We start from the raw sequence: 16,369 nt of genomic DNA on the forward strand, positions 1-16,369 counted from the left end.
GAAATATTAATAATTCAGTAACTCATTAGTGGAGAGTTGAGGTAACTAACTATCACAATGTGCGCTGACAAACGAATGAAGCCAGGTGCGGAGGAATGACAGACTGCCGCGTAGAGACAGAAACAAGAGTTTATACATAGGAATTTCAACAGAACATCGGTGACTCAACCGACTGACACCGCAAGACATAACATTCTTGAAACACGGGGAGTTCGTCATTTATCAGTGCATACCACGACAATAGGACCCCACAATAAGCATTAATCAGGAGTCCGCTTTGAATAATCACACTACATGGAAAACCCTTGCTAGTCAAAATACACTTGACAAAATTAAACAGAAAGTACAAGGGCTTAATGACTCTAGACAGACAACAATTAACAAACACAGGTTCACAGGCCCGCAGGGCTGATGACACTAATGAAGTAACTAACACTATGAGGAGAAACATTACTGAATTCCAAATACTCCAGAGAATCAATTAAGGAAAGCAGTCCAGGAAGATCCCAGAATTACATTGTATTTGTTGATGTCAGTTGGGTTTCACTTTGTCCCTTCTCCCATCTCCTGAATCAGAGGTTCTGATTCCAAATCCTATCCAGTTATCTGAACGTGAAAATCTAGCTTACACTCCATCGCTGAGTGAGTGCTGCCCTGCTGGAGGGGTTGTATTTCAGCCTTTAAGCAGACAGCCCATCTGCTCTCAGGATGATGTAAGAGATCCCCTGGCAGAAGGTGAATTGTCCCTAATACTCCAACTGATATTTACTCTGATGCATATCACTGACATAGAGAGCCCTTGTCTTTTGGGGCAGCTTGCTGTGCAAACAGATGTCAAGGCATATTTTATTAAAGGAACGCAAAATGCACCATGGAAGAGTATGTCATTGTCCAAATGTATGACGAGCTTTTAATGGCTCCTGACCTGTACTCGTTGGAGTTTAGAAGAATGATTCAAGATTCAAGATTGTTCAATGCAATTTCCAGTACACAAGAGTAAAGGAGAATGAAATAATTGTTACTCCATATTCAACGCAGCACAAAAAAATACACAATAAGATAAAAAATATAATAGTAATAAAAACACAATAAATGCAAATACACAAGATAGCTTATTTATATCTTTTCACCTCCTGGGTCCCCTTCTTCCCTTTCTCCTATGGTACACTCTCCTCTCCTATGAGATTCCTTCCTCACCAGCCCTTTACCTTTCCTACCCACCTGACTTCACCTATCACCTTCCACCTTGTCCTCCTTCGCTTCTCTCTACCTTTTTATTCTGGCATCTTCCCCCTTCCATCCCAGTCATGAAGAAGGCCCTGGCCTGAAACATCGACTGTTTGTTCATTTCCATAGATGCTTCCTGACCTGCTGAGTTCCTCCAGCATTTTGCATGTCTTGATTTGGATTTCTTGAGCTTATATACATAGATTGATTGGAAGTCCATAAAGAGATGCTGGGCACAGGAGTGTCTGTATATAAAGTGACTGACAGGAAATGATGAAGTCGTGGTGATGGGAGGTGTGGAGAGGTGGGTTAGTAGGTGGAGGTGTTGATCAGCCTTACTGCTTGGGAAAAGTGCTGGTTCTGAGTCTGGTATCCTGGGACGGATGCTATGAAGCCTCCTCCCAGATGGGTTTGGAACAACCAATCCATGAGCAGGGTAAGTGGGATCCTTTATGATGTTACTGGCTCTTTGCTGGCACCTTTCTGTACGTAACTTCTTGATGGGGTGTAGGTAGTACCAGTGAGGGGGGGATGTCATTGAAACCTACTGAATATTGTAAAGCCTAGACAGAGTGGATGTGGAGAGGATGTTTCCTATAGTTTAGGACTAGAGGGCACAGCCTCAAAACAGAAGGATGTCCCTTCAGATCAGAGGTGCAGAGGAATCATTGAAACAGATTGAAGCATATAAGATTATTAAGGGATTGGACACACTGGAGGCAGGAAGCATGTTCCCGTTGATGGGCGAGTCCAGAACTAGAGGCCACAGTTTAAGAATAAGGGGTAGGCCATTTAGAACAGAGATGCGGAAAAACTTTTTCACCCAAAGAGTGGTGAATATGTGGAATGCTCTGCTGCAGAAGGCAGTGGAGGCCAAGTCTCTGGATGCATTCAAGAGAGAGTTAGATAGAGCTCTTATAGATAGTGGGGTCAAGGGATATGGGGAGAGGGCAGGAACGGGGTACTGATTGTGTATGATCAGCCATGATCACAGTGAATGGCGGTGCTGGCTAGAAGGGCCGAATGGCCTACTCCTGCACCTACTGTCTATTGTCTATTGAATCCCTGAATGGATTCAGTTTTGACGCTGAACAGTTACAGGAAGTGGGGAGGGGGTGACTTGGGATGGGCAATAGCACTGGGGTGTGTGGAGGGGGAGCCACACGTGCCATGATTGCTTGGTAGAGCAAAGAGAGGTGACAATAGCCGGGGTGGGGATTTAAATCTAGGTCTTAATTGGAGGCATTGAGAGGATCAGAGAGTCAAGTTCCTGGAGTTTAGATAGTGAGATGGTGAGGGTCTGGTTAATACACTGGGAATGGAAGGGAAAGGTGACGCTTTTCCACAGGGATTGTTGCTCTGCACTCCATAGGAGACAGAGTGCACCAGGAAAGCCCAGTGGTGGAATCGTATGATTCACCACCAGAGCACAAAAGGTATGATATCAGAGGATGGTATGGTAGAGTAACAGTGCATCAATTTACAATGCCAGAGGCCTGGGTTCAATTCTGCTGCTGTCTGTAAGGAAACTGTGGCCACATGGGTTTCCTCCGGACCTACAATTTTTTCCTACATTCCAAAAGCAGACAGATTAGGGTTAGTAAGTTGTGCATATGCTATGTTGGTGTCAGCAGCATGGCAACATTTGCGGGCTGCCCCCAGCACGTCTTCAGATAGTGCTGGTCGTTGACACCAACGGTGAACTTCTTGTATGTTTCGATCCACATGCGACAACCAAAGCCAGCGTTTAATCTTTTAGCAACGTTTTACGAGTAATGACATTTATCCTGTGAATTCCTGGTGCAGTTCCATGTGGTGACATACTCAGCAGTGCCCAATTAAGTTTCTTATGTGAAGGGGAATAAAGCTGGAAAGGACATAATTTTCATGAGCCTGTGTGGCAAGTCTGAGAGCATTGGGCTCTGAGGTTTCTACAGCACCTGGATTTGTTAACTGTTGTCTTAACTAGTTGTTAAGCCCTTCTGCTTTCTGCTTCATTGATATCAAGTTTACTTTGACTAGCACAGGTTTTCCACGTTATGTGATTATTTAAAGTGGACTCCCAATTAGCTGACATCACGGGGTTCCTGTTTTGAGAATGATTCTCCTCGCAGTGTCACTCAGTCTAGCCAATGATGCTCTGTTGGAATTCCAATGTATAAATTCTTGTTTCTGTCTCTACATGGGAGTCTGTTGTTCCTCCGCATCTGGGTTCAGTCATCACCAACACACACCATGACTGTTACTGTTGTCACTCCAGAAACTTCAGTTACATAATTCTAATTAAAAACAGTGCCAATGCAATTGAATTATAAGCTGAATATTATAGAAGATTCAGATTGAGATTCATTTATGTACATTGACACATACAGTAAAATGCATTGTTTGTGGTAACAACCATCACAATGGAGGGATGCGTTAAAGGCAGCCTGCAAATTGCAGCAAGTACTCTGGTGCAAACATAGCATGCCCATCACGCTCGGTAGAATAACACCTTATTTATGAGCCAATGTGGGCAAAATTCCAGGCCACAGGGCATGGAGTTTGCCACACAGCCAATCAGCGATGAGATCTCCTCCCTTGGGTTTCTGTAATGACAGCCAATCAGCTGATTGATGAGTATACAAATGCCAAGTATCCAGAGGATGCACCACAAATTAACAGCGCACTGACGATGTCTCCTCGTACAGTGATGAAACATTTGCAAATGATCGGTAAGATCGGAGAACGACTCGACCGAACCAGAGCAAGGCAGAACACAACAAATCCATATTCAACAAGTAACAAAGCAACAGCAGTAAAACCAGCCCCTTTCTTCCCTCCCACCCACACACACTCATGGGCAGTCCTCCAACTCCAGCCATCGGGCTTCAATGTCCAGGCTTCCAATCAGCCTTTGGGTTCCGATCTGATGAACACTAAGGAGGACTCCCCTTCTCACCTTCAACTACAGCCACGGGGCCCTTCACCTTGAGAGGGAAGGCAGGGTCCCACCAAACACCTTGGCCAGAAGATGGATGAGAAATGAAACAAGAGCCTGCAATCCTCAAAGCAGCGCTCATGACAAGCAGTTGGAATAATACAAGAATTCCAAATAGCTATCCAAAATATTTACAGACTTCAGTTTTGGCAGCTTCTCTGTTTCATGAGCTTTTGCTTTATGGTGCTTACAAGTGGTCATAAAAAGCTCTGCCTGTGAAACTGTCTTGACTAACTTGATCCATATATAACAGACAGGAATAAGTTATGATTTAACCAGCAAGGGGTGAAATTAATCATATAATTGTGGCCTGTATCTCTGATTCAGCACTCTTCAGATCTGTTAATATAGATCCCGAAGCAGAGAATACAATATTTCAATTGCTATGTGTGGGGTAGAGTTCGTACATTTCCCATCTGGAAATTTGGCTAAGGCACAATATCTGGAAAATGTTGTCAAATTATCCCGGAGATATCTGTGGGTGGGTGTTCTACAACGGGGTCAACATTACTGTCTCTAGTCTGGGAGACAGCATGAATGCCTGGGCAAACAGGTCAGGGAGATTGGAATGGAGACCAGGTCCACTGTAAATCCACTTCTGTTTGGAGTTTGATTCGCTTGTGGCAGAAACTCAGCTATATCACTCACTCAAGAACCAGTCCCCTTTAAGACCATAAGGCCATAGGACATAGAAACACAGGAAACCTACAGCACAATACAGGCCCTTCGGCCCACAAAGCTGTGCTGAACATGTCCTTAGCTGACAAATTACCCAGAGTTACCCATAGCCCTCTATTTTTCTCAGCTGCATATACCTGTCCAGGAGTCTCTATTCACCTCCACCACCGTCGCTGGCAGCCCATTCCATGCACTCACCACTCTCCGAGTAAAAAACTTACCCCTGATATCTCCTCTATACCTACTTCCAATTACCTTAAAACTGTGCTCTCTCGTGTTAGCCATTTCAGCCCTGGAAAAAAGCCTCTGACTATCCACACAATCAATACCTCTCATCATCTTATACACCTCTATCAGGTCACCTCTCATCCTCCGTCGCCCCAAGGACACAGGAGCAGAATTTGGCTATTCACCCCATTAAGTCTGCTCCACCATTCCATCATGGCTGATTTATTATCCCCCCTCAACCCCATTCTCCTGCCTTCTCCTCGTAACCTTTTCCACTTTTACCAATCAAGAACCTATCAACCTCCTCTTCATTCCCTCCCTCACCAATCCACACCTGGAATCTACCTGGAATCTCTAGGAGAGTAACCAACATAGAACGTAGAGCACTACGGGCTCTTCAGCCCACTATGTTGTGCCAACCTTTTAACCGATTCCAGGATCAATCTAAACCTTCCCACCTGCAAAGGCACATGGAGATGACAGAAATAGAGAGCCATGCGCTAGGGAAATTCTGGGCAGTCACTGGAGTAGGTTATATGGTCAGCATATGGTGCTGTAAATTTCTATGTTCTATGTTCTACTCTCTCATTTTTCTTTCATCCACACGCCTATCTAAAAGCCTCTTAAATGTCCCTAATGTATTCCCCTACCACCACCCCTGGCAGCATTTACCACTCTCTGCATGAAAAACCTACCTCTGACATCCCCCTCTACACATTCCTCCAATCACCTTAGAATTATGTCCCCTCTTAATAGACCTTACTGCCCTGAGAAAAAGGTGGAAAAACCTTTCAGAGTTCATAATGCGGCGAGCAGCTTAGGAAAATAATAGGGCTGCAAAAAAGGCAATATTCTTTGCTTAGAGACTCATTAGGGTTTGGAGGTGTACTGGGAATAAAAGGCTTCTCAGTAGGGCAGAGGGTTAGAAGCAATGCACACAAAATGCTGGTGAAACTCAGCAAGTCAGGTAACATCTATGGAGGGGAATAAACAGTCGAAGTTTCCAGCTGAGGCCCTTCATCAGGATCTGAAAACATTAACTGTTTATTGCCCTCCACAGGCGCTGTCTAATTTATGCACATTAATCAAAATTCTCAGCAACTGCGTAATCTCTTGTGTGTAGGGGTAATTGGAATTGCAAGGTCCTGTGAAGTCTCGAGGACTGGTAGCTGCAGAAAGAAGGATCCCAATTAGTTGTTCCCCAAATATTTTTACAGCAAGCCTCTTGGGCAACTGTGCAACTACCCCACCCTTGCCCTTGTCCCTGGCATGCATTATTGACAGTCAAAGGCATTTGATGTCCATTTTGCTGGGCCTATCAGCTGGTTCCAGTTTACTGGTTAGAAACTTATAAGGACTGAGACTGATAGATGTTTAAGTATTACGGGAATTTAAGAATATAAGGATAGAGCAGGGAGATGGTGTTGAGTTAACAGGTTACCAGAGATCTTGCAAAAGGGTGGGACAGGTAGAAAGGGCAGAATGGTTGGCTCTGATTCCATTTCTGGTGATCAGAATCAGAATCACTGACATACAGTATGCCATGAAATTTGATGTTTTGTGGCAGCAGTACATTCTAATACATAAAATTTATTATATTCACAATAAGTCAAGTTTATTGTCATTTAACTACTTACATGTATACTGTCAAATGAGACAACATTTCCCCAGACCAGGGTATAAAGCGCAGTAGTACACATAACACATGATAACTTAGGAAAGTAAGGACAACATCTATAGATGTATTATGCATAAATAAGCAAAGTGCATAATTTAAATACTGTAGGGTACAGAACAGATTAACCTGTGACAATTTGAATGCGATGTGACAGGGAGTTCAGAAGCCTAATAGCCTGAGGAAAGAAACTGTTTCCCATCCTGATTGTTCTTGTGTTTATGCATCAGGGCCTCCTGCCTGATGGTAGAAAGTCAAAGAGAAAGTTGGATGGATGAGTGGGATTATATACATCATCTTTTGAAGGCATCCTCGATGCTAGGCAGACTTGTGCCCATGATATAACTGGCTGAGTTTACAACTCCCTGCAGCTTTTTCCAATGCTGTCCATCCATACTAGACAGTGATGGCATCTGCTGTAGACCTATTATTGCTTATCCCAGCAAGGGGTGAGTGGCCAGTGGGACTGCCCGGAAGATCCTCCCCTAGGTATTTTAATTGTACTCCTTTCTATAAGATCTGAATGCAAACACAAGCCTACGTAAAATAACAGAGAGTTCAATAACGGAGTAAAACACTTAGTGAGTCTGCACGAACTATTGATACCCAGTGATACAAATCCCATTTTGGTCTCCCCACATCACCAGCAACTCCTCCAAATTCTACCATCCTGGGGTTTGCAGCCAGTGGACAATTAACCAGCTAAACTGCATGCCTCTGGGATACAGTCAAAGCGACATAGAGCAATACAACACAGAAACGGGCCATTCAGCCCATCTAGACCTTGCCAGTCTGATCAATGCCTAGTTCCATCTACCTGCACACATACCTCCATACCTCCCTTAAATGTGATAATTGAACTTTCACCTACAACTTCTGCTGGAAGCTCGCTCCACACTCACACCATCCTCCGAGTGAAGAAATTCCTCCTCCAATTCCCCTTAAATATTTCACATTTCACCCTAAACCTATGACCACTTGCTTCTGTCTTTCCCAACATGAGGGGAATAAAAAAGCCAACATGCATTCACCCCCTCGATACACCTGATAAACTGTATATCTCTGTAAGATCGCCCCTCATTCTCCTGCGTTCCAGGGAATTAAAGTCCTAACCTATGTCAGCCTCTCCCTATGGGATGTGGTAGGGATCCAGAACATCAGGAAATATTCATTGGGACACAGGGAAAATGAGCCCACTCCATACCAACAGAGGTGGGGGTATTTGGTTAGGACTGAACCAAGTCCCTGGAATGAGGCAGGAGGCCTACGAGCTGTGCCAATACCTGCACACACCTACCCAACAAAACAGGAATTCTAACACGACAGTCCTGACCAGGACTTAGAATGGAAACAGCAAACATGAGATCATGTGTCTCTCTACTGTGTGTGTGAACTTGGTGTGTGAAAACCCCAAAGGTTTTTCATTTCTATAGTCTATTATGTCCCTTCCAGAATGCCCTGGAGTGCCTTTCTGCCAATGAAGTGCTTGAGTCACTGTTGCAATGTAGAAAATGCAGCCGCCCACTGCTGCACAGTAAGATCCCAAAAAGAGCAATAACGTAACTGGCTGGCTGATGGTGGGGCGCCTTGGCCAGGTCACCACCACCACCATCCCCTCCTCTTCTGTACAGTAATTTCAACAGTACTTCTAAGTCTGTGTTGGACTCTGTCCCAGAAATGGGAAAGGCATTACCGACAAGTAATGTTCTAATCTCTGATTCAACAATATTCACTTAGGGTTTGGGGGGAAGTCGGCTGCAAAGAGATATGTTAACACTTGATGGAACTGACTATTTGAATTTTTTGCCTCTGTCCAGTGGAAATACACACACACACTCACTCACTCCATGGCCATCGCCCCTTGCCTCATCCTCTTACCCTTCAGGAGGAATTTCGTTAGTCAGAGGTAATTCATTGCCACAGTCCGCTGTGGAGACCAAATTTAGAGTGGAGGTTAATAGGTTCTTGATTAGTAAGGGCGTCAAATGTTATGGGCAGAAGGCGGGAGAATGGGGTTGAGTGGGATAGTAAGTCAGCCATGATGGAATGGTACAGCAGACTCGATGGGCCCAACGGCCGAATTCTGCTCCTATGTCTTTATTATCTACTGCCGCCTCTCAGACTCTGCCCTTCCCTCGCCACACCTGCTTCTCTACAAATGACTATATACGGAGGGTCTAGTTTGAAGCGCGCATTGCCAGCAGACACATTCCCTGACCCCTGGCTGCATCCTGGCCACTTGCTGTCGCGTAGAATGGGGTGGATGGGGGTGGAAGCGGTCAGCGACGCTGGAAACTGCACAGCATCAGCTCCCCGCCGCAAGGTATCCGCAACGCCAGCTGAGCCGGCGAGCCGGAACGCTCCCCACATCTCCGCCGGCTGCGGGACTTCACGAATAACAGCACAAAATAACCCAAGCATTCACGTCTTGTCGCCTTACCTTTGTGACAGTCATGCAGATTTATTGTTCGTCCTTGCGCTGGGAGGGGTAGGCGAGTGCCAGGAATCCTTCTGCAAGATCGGGTCGAGGAGCTTCAACGAGATGAGGACTATGTGGACTGGTCTCTGCAGAGGTTAGGGCGGCGGAGATAACAGGAAGCCCAGAAACTCTTTCCAATGTGATTAACCCGGCTCAACGTTGCTCATTGATGTCCGTGATGTCAGCTCTCATTTATAATGCATGAGCTCCTCCATAGGAGGCTGGAAGCCGGGAAATCTCCACAGAGAGAGAGCGAGAGGATTGTGTGTGTGAGAGAGAGAGAGAGAGCGAGAGAGGGATTGTGTGTTTGTGTGTAACAGCTTGGAGAACGCATAAATAAGCAGGAAGTAGAGTTCTGGCAGATGAGTCTCAAGGTTGCACCTTTCTCATTGTAACAGTACCACGTTTCAGGGAGGGTGGAGGTCAGGTTCTCGGTGACGGTAACAAGCCCGGATTTCCTCCTGCCAGTTCGGGGGGTTGTAGTTGCTGCAGCGGGCGGGAAGCCGGGCTACCCGATCAGAGAAGCCTCCTCCGGCTTCCCGGAGGGGCAAGAAACTGCGCCCGATTAGTATTTCACACCAGGCTCCCGGTGGCCTGAACGTTGAATGGTGCCCAAGGTTGAAGCTAGTTTTGCAGCGGACTCTTTGCCAGATCAGTTGGTTGAAAACTTTATTTGCCCGACCCGCAGACAATGCGGCACATTGTGGAGAGGACCCCCCCCCCCCCCCTCCCAGCTGTCTGAGTAATTGTGGCCGATAGCTGGCTGCTTTGCGGACCCAGAATGGGGTTGATGCTCTTTTAATAAATCCCTTCCTGTTATGTTTAAGAGTCGGGCTCACAGTCCGATCTTAACAGGAGATGCATTTAGTCTCAGAGCCACGCAGAAAACAGACCCATCGGTCCGTCGAGTTCGTACCGATGGCCAAGAATTCCCTCAGATTAGTGTACTGTCATATATACTGTACCAGGGTGCCATATTGGCATGAAGCTCACAATATGTGTACACGGTAATATTAAATGCAACAATATACAAACACGAGAAAGGCTGCAGATGCTGGAAATCCAATACAACACACATAAAACGCTGGAGGAACTCCGTTCTTCCAGTATTTTGAGCGTGTTGAAAAACGTGTTGGGACAAGCGCAGAACAGTAAAATGGTGCAAAAGACTAAATACAAAAGATTCTGCAGATACTACAAATCCCGAATAACGCACATAAGGTGCTGGAGGACCTCAGCAGGTCGGACAGCATTTATGGAGAGGAATACGCAGTGGACATTTTGGGCCCCGACCCTTCATTGGGACAAAGATTGGTGGCAAAGATTAGAAACAGGAGAAAATCTTCAGATGCAGGAAATCAAACTAACGAACACTATCTGCTGAAGGAAATCAGCAGGCCAGGCAGCATCTATAGAAAAGGGTAAACGGTCGACGGTTCGGGCCGAGACCCTTCAACAGTTCCGGAATTTGGTGCGTAATAACTTTGGAACAACTACAGTAGGACACTCTGAAGTAGTGGTAAAAGAAATGCTGAAAGGAAAATACCAGATTTAAGACTGGAGTTTTACAGCGTTACGTTAATCTATTAACATTAATCCTTCCACATTCCCACCGGCTTCCTCCAGATTCTGTCACCCAGGGTGATTCAATATTGCTTAAATATTTCTAGTGTGAAGTAGAACGAATTAATTGTTCCTCCGGATCCGATGCAGCACAAAACAAAACAGATAAAGAACACGATAAAACACAGTAAGTATAAATACATAAGATTGTTTATATACATTGATTGCATGTCCATAAAGTGACTCTAGGTACAGGAGTATCGGGGCGCCACAGCAGAGTAGGGGTTAGCGCGACGCTGTTACTGTCAGAGTACAATTCCGGCATCCTCTGTAGGAAAGTTTGTACATTCTCCCCCTGTGCTGGTGGGTTTCCTCCCACAGTCGGAAGACCTACTAGTTAGTTGGTCTTTGTAAATTGCCCTGTGATTAGCCTGGGCTTAAATCGGTGGGTCGCTGGGCAGCTGTGGCTCATTGGGGTGGGTGGCCTGTTCCATTCTGTACCTCTAAATAAAATAAAATCTAAAAAAATTAAGGTAATAGAAATGATAAGGTAGTGGTGGAGGGGTGGGTTAGTGGGTGCAAGTGTTGATTAGCTTTACTGCCTGGGAAAAGTAACTGTTTTTGAGTCAGGTAGTCCTGACACTGATGCTGCATAGCCCCCTCCCTGATGGAGTGGGGCAAACAGTCCATGAGCAGGCTGAGTGAGATCCTTCATGATGTTACTGGCCCTTTCCCAGCACCTTTGGTTGATTAATTGGCTGCCCATCAGGAATAGTCTCTTTGGAACACAAGGACTCTACCCTCTGAGGTGACCACGCCACATAGTGATCAGCACAACGCTTTACAGTACCAGAGACCCGGGTTCAACACCCGCCGCTGCCTGTAAGGAGTTCTCCCAGTCACCCCGCGGGTTTCCTCTGGGTGCTCCAGTTTTCTCCCACATTCCAAAGACCTACTGGGTTGGTAAGTTAATCGGTCATTGTAAATTGTCCCATGATTAGGCCAGGATTAAATTGGGGAATTCAAAGGGCCAGAAGGGCCTATGCCACGATGCACCTCAATAAATAAAAAATAAATAAATGATGCCAATTAAACCAATCCCAGTTGCTGGCCTTAAATGCAAGAGGTTCTGCAGATGCTGAAAACCTTGAGCAGCTCACACATGGTCTATATCCCTCCACCTCCCTACCTGCTCACCCACCTGTCGAGCAGCAACTAACAGTGGCCAGAGCAGAAATACATGGAGGTACAGGGAGGGCGTGCAACCTCCAGAGAGGCAGGTCAGGATCGAACCCGGCAGCTGTTCTGTGAGGCAGTGACTCTACCCCCTGCAGAGGGAGGGAGAGTCAATTGCATATCCTAACAGTTCACTGAACTCTGTTCACTTGATCTCCCCGTTTACCATGTTGTGGCCCTTTGAACACATTAGTTGACTTGCACAGCACTGCCTCTGTAACCGTAACACCATCATCTACATTCACATTTCTTTCTGCTACCTTGTGTACAACATGATCTGACAGCACACAAAACACAAACTTTTCACTTTTCTTGGCACACCTGACAATAATAAGCCAGTATCAATTGGGAAAATGGAAAGGGAAGAACTACATTTCAATAGCACTTTAATCAACCTCTACATACTCCATGTTATTCTGCAGCCAGTGAAGTACTTTGCGAAGAGTGGCCTCTGCTGTAGGAATCACCCCTGGCCAGTTCACGGCGAGCTCTCACAGATTCTCCTGGAACAGAGGTTGCCAGGTCAATTTCTCTAACTTCCAGTAACTTCTCTCCCTCCCCCTTCTCTCCTTTTCCATTCCCCATTCTGACTCTCCTCTTACTCCGTCCCTTCTCCTCACCAGGTCATCACATCCCTTCTCCTTCCTTTTCTCTCCTGGTCCACTCTCCTCTCCTATCAGCTTCCTTCATCATCACTCCTTTACCACTTCCACCTATCACTTCCCAGCTTGTCACATCATCCGTGACTACTGAAACAATGAGCTGCCAAAAATAGCTTCCTCCTCTATTTCCTTCCCCTTGTGGGCCCTCTAAGTTGAGGCACGAGTGATATTCCTGACTAGGTCATTCTGTTTGTCCATCGGGCAGTTCAAATAACAGTCCGTCAGCATTCCTTGGTTACAGTCATGGGAAATCCGCAGGCTGGGAAGAAAAGCAAGTACATTGGCTCATTCGCCTTTTCTTGTCCGATTGTAACTGCTTTTTATCAACCACTGAGTGCATCTCCCTTTCCCCTCACCTGGGAGGCATCCGGACAGTAACGAAGACACCTACACAAGACTGCCGTTAATTGTCCACAGTTCCTCTTTCAACATGATAATTCTAAATAAACTCATCTCCAAACTGTTATACCTGGGACTCAACACCTCCCTTTGCATCTGGATTCTTGACTTCCTGACGAACAGACCACAAACATTAAGGATCAGAATTGGGTTTACAGATGACCCCCCTCCCCGCTTTCCGAACATTCACTTGATGCAACTTCACTTTTATGAAAGGCTTACATTAGCACCGAAAAAGGATTTTCACTTTTACGAAAAAAGACACCCACTTTAAACTTCTTTATACCCCGAGAAAGACTACCATGACAGTGAAGCCTTGCGCGGGCAGGTGTGTGCGCATGCATGCACGTGCTGATTTTTTTCTACAAATTGGTTTTGGCTCAATCTTCCCAATTCCGTTAAGTGAAACTACACTGTACATACATTATTTCTACTTTATATAGGATGTATATTTATCATATCATTCCTTCTTTTACTATATGTTAGTGTTATTTTAGGCTTTATGTGTTATTTGGTTTTATTTGGTAGGTTATTTTTTGGGTCTGGGAACGCTCAAAAATTTTTCCCATGTAAATTAATGGTAATTGCTTCTTCACTTTACGACATTTTGGCTTACAAACAATTTCATATCTCTTGTAATATCTCTGCATATGTTGTGAAGTTTGTTGGTATGTGGCAGGAGTAGGCCACAATACATAATAATACAGTAAGGAATATATATATTCCGGTCCAAATGGTACCTGTGTACAATGTTCCTTCAGTCGACAACTTCTGGACAGATCATGAAACCATATATTCCATGTTTTTGTGTTTTACATTTGTTTTCCATCTTGAATGTGATTCTGGAACTGTTGGAGCCTATGCTTTGTCTTTTGGAGATCGTTTGGATATTCCAGTGCTCTGCAGTCTTGGAGGGGATGCCGGGCGGCAGAGGTAGCATGTAGGAGCCTCGTGGTGAGAAGACTGTGAGCCGATATTCGACTCCATTTCACCGATTAAAGCGACGAGGGAGATTGAAACGCCAACTGCCTGCCTTTTGATCACTGGGGAAATGGCTCTGCTACAGAGAGGGGAGACTGCCATTTTATCGCTGATGAGACCACTGTGCTATAGAGAGGGGGATTGTTGCCCAGGTTTTCTGTGCTTTGGATGTTGATTTGGACTGTGGACTTATTTTCAGTTTTATTAGTTTTTTAGTTTCTTTTCCCCGCCAGATCTTCTCATTTTTTGTGTGTGAGGGAGGGGGATTTGGGGGTCATATTTGTGCGGGGCGGAGGGATTTAGGGGTTGATGATCGTGCTTGGTTTCATGCTATCTGGAGAAGAATTTCAGAGTTGTATACTTTGACAATAAATGAACCTTTGACATTTATTTTTTTTAAAACTTAAATTAAATAGGTAGTGCAAAAAGAGAGAAAAAAAGGAGTGAGGTTGTGTCTATGGGCTCACTGTCCATTCAGAAATCAGATGGCAAAGGGAAAGAAGCTGTTTTTGAATCATTAACGTGTGCCTTCAGGCTTCTGTACCTCCTCCTTGATAGCAGCAATGAGAAGAGGGGATGACTGGGTGATGGGGTTTCTAAATGATGGATGCCACCTTTTTGAGACGTTGCTCCAGGAAGGTATCCTGGATGCTAGTGAGCTCAGTGCCCATGATGGAGCTGACTGAATTTACAACCTTCTGCCACTGATTCAATCCCGTGCCCCGTCCCCCCACCATACCAGACAGATAGGAGGCAACACCTCCACCACAATTATTCTCATTACTGTGCCCAGCGAGTCTGCCTGCTTCTTCTCTCCCTATACACTCATGACTATGTGACTGGATTCTGCTCTAACCCCATCAATAAGTTCGCAGATTTATAAGATGACACCACTCTAGTGGATTGAATCTCAAATCGTGTTGCGCTGGGGGTACGGGAAGGAGACAGAGAGCCTAATGTCATGGTATCACTGAGCGCACGGTGTAAGGGCCTGATTTAGTACAGAAGGAATCTGCTGATAGAACTCAATGGGTCGAGCAGCATCTGTGAGGGGCCAAAACTGTCCAACACGTCAGCCCACCCACCATCAAGGACACATAGACAGAAAGGTGCCATAAGAAAGCCAACAACATTATGCAGGATCCCACTCGCTCTGCTAATGGGCTGTTTGTCCCACTCCCATCAGGGAGGAGGCTACATAGCATCCACGGCAGGACCACCAGACTCAAAAACAAGAGTCTTTCCCCAAGCAGTAAGGCTGATAAACACCTCCACCCACTAACCCACCCCTTCACACCCCCGATCAGCACTACTTCATCATTTCCTGCCAGCCACCTTACTACTGTACATAGCAATGCTTAATCTATGTACTGTTAATCTATGTATATAAGCTACCTTATGCATTTATATGTATGTAGGAGTGATTTTCAGCATCTGCTGAGTCTCTTGTGTGAGCAGTTCAAGAAGATGGCTTACCAAAACCTTGTTAGGTTATATCAAAATGTCAAATCGGCACTGGGCCTGAGACTCATTCCTGCGTTATGAAGAAATAAATTTAATTAAATTTCTGTGTTCTTAACACCTTAATACACAACAGTGACTCATTCACCATGTATAATGTTTGACATCACTACACACAGGTAACAACCACTGCTTTGAATGTGAGCAGAATGGCAGATCAGACAGAAGGAAACAACCAATCTCCTGCATCACCTTAAAGGATCCACTATTCACTGGCTCTTTGTCATGGGGGATTAGTACAGCTTTAGCAATTGGAGAGATTTTGGTACATTACTCAGGTGAACCTTCTTAACTTGTGGGCCCCACCTGAGCATTCTGATCTGCTCTCCCCCACCACCTCAAAGTCAACAATGGGAAATTTATGCTCAGCGGTCACTTTATTAGGTACAAGAGTGGCACCTGGTGTCGTCCTCCAGTACAGTAGCTCATTGGCTTCAACGTTTGATGTGTTGTGCACTCAGAGATGCTCTTCTGCACACCAGTGTTGTGACACGTGGCTATTTGAGTTACTGCCGCCTTCCTGTCAGCTTGAACCCGTCTGGCCATTCTCCTCTGAGCTCTCTCATTAACAAGGTGCTACTGCCCCCAGAACTGCCGCTCACTCGATGTCTTTTTGTTTTTCACACCATCCTCTATAAACCCTAGAGACTCCTGTGCATGAAACTCTCAGGGTTCAGCAGTTTCTGGCAGCAACAATCATTCCACACCCAAAGACTCTTAGGTCACATATCTTCCTCATT

General features: G+C 45.4%; 1 protein-coding gene across 5 annotated transcripts in view; it reads right to left on the reverse strand.

Moving 5' to 3' along the window:
• The window catches only part of LOC132382598 (coronin-2B), a 224,003-nt gene that overhangs the window by 188,031 nt on the left and 19,603 nt on the right, over window positions 1–16,369 (reverse strand). Inside the window, exon 1 of one of the 5 annotated variants that reach the window (XM_059952969.1) lies at window positions 9,229–9,578. The exons of 3 other annotated variants lie outside the window; for them this stretch is intronic. In XM_059952969.1, the coding sequence (XP_059808952.1) occupies window positions 9,229–9,243 (15 nt within the window). In that variant the 5' untranslated portion in view covers window positions 9,244–9,578. Of the gene's footprint in view, window positions 1–4,168; window positions 4,274–9,228; window positions 9,579–16,369 lie in introns of those variants that run through there. One more of the 5 variants, XM_059952973.1, reaches the window with a different exon arrangement.

This window comes from Hypanus sabinus, chromosome 28, assembly GCF_030144855.1.
Source record: "Hypanus sabinus isolate sHypSab1 chromosome 28, sHypSab1.hap1, whole genome shotgun sequence".
Classification (NCBI taxonomy): domain Eukaryota; kingdom Metazoa; phylum Chordata; class Chondrichthyes; order Myliobatiformes; family Dasyatidae; genus Hypanus; species Hypanus sabinus.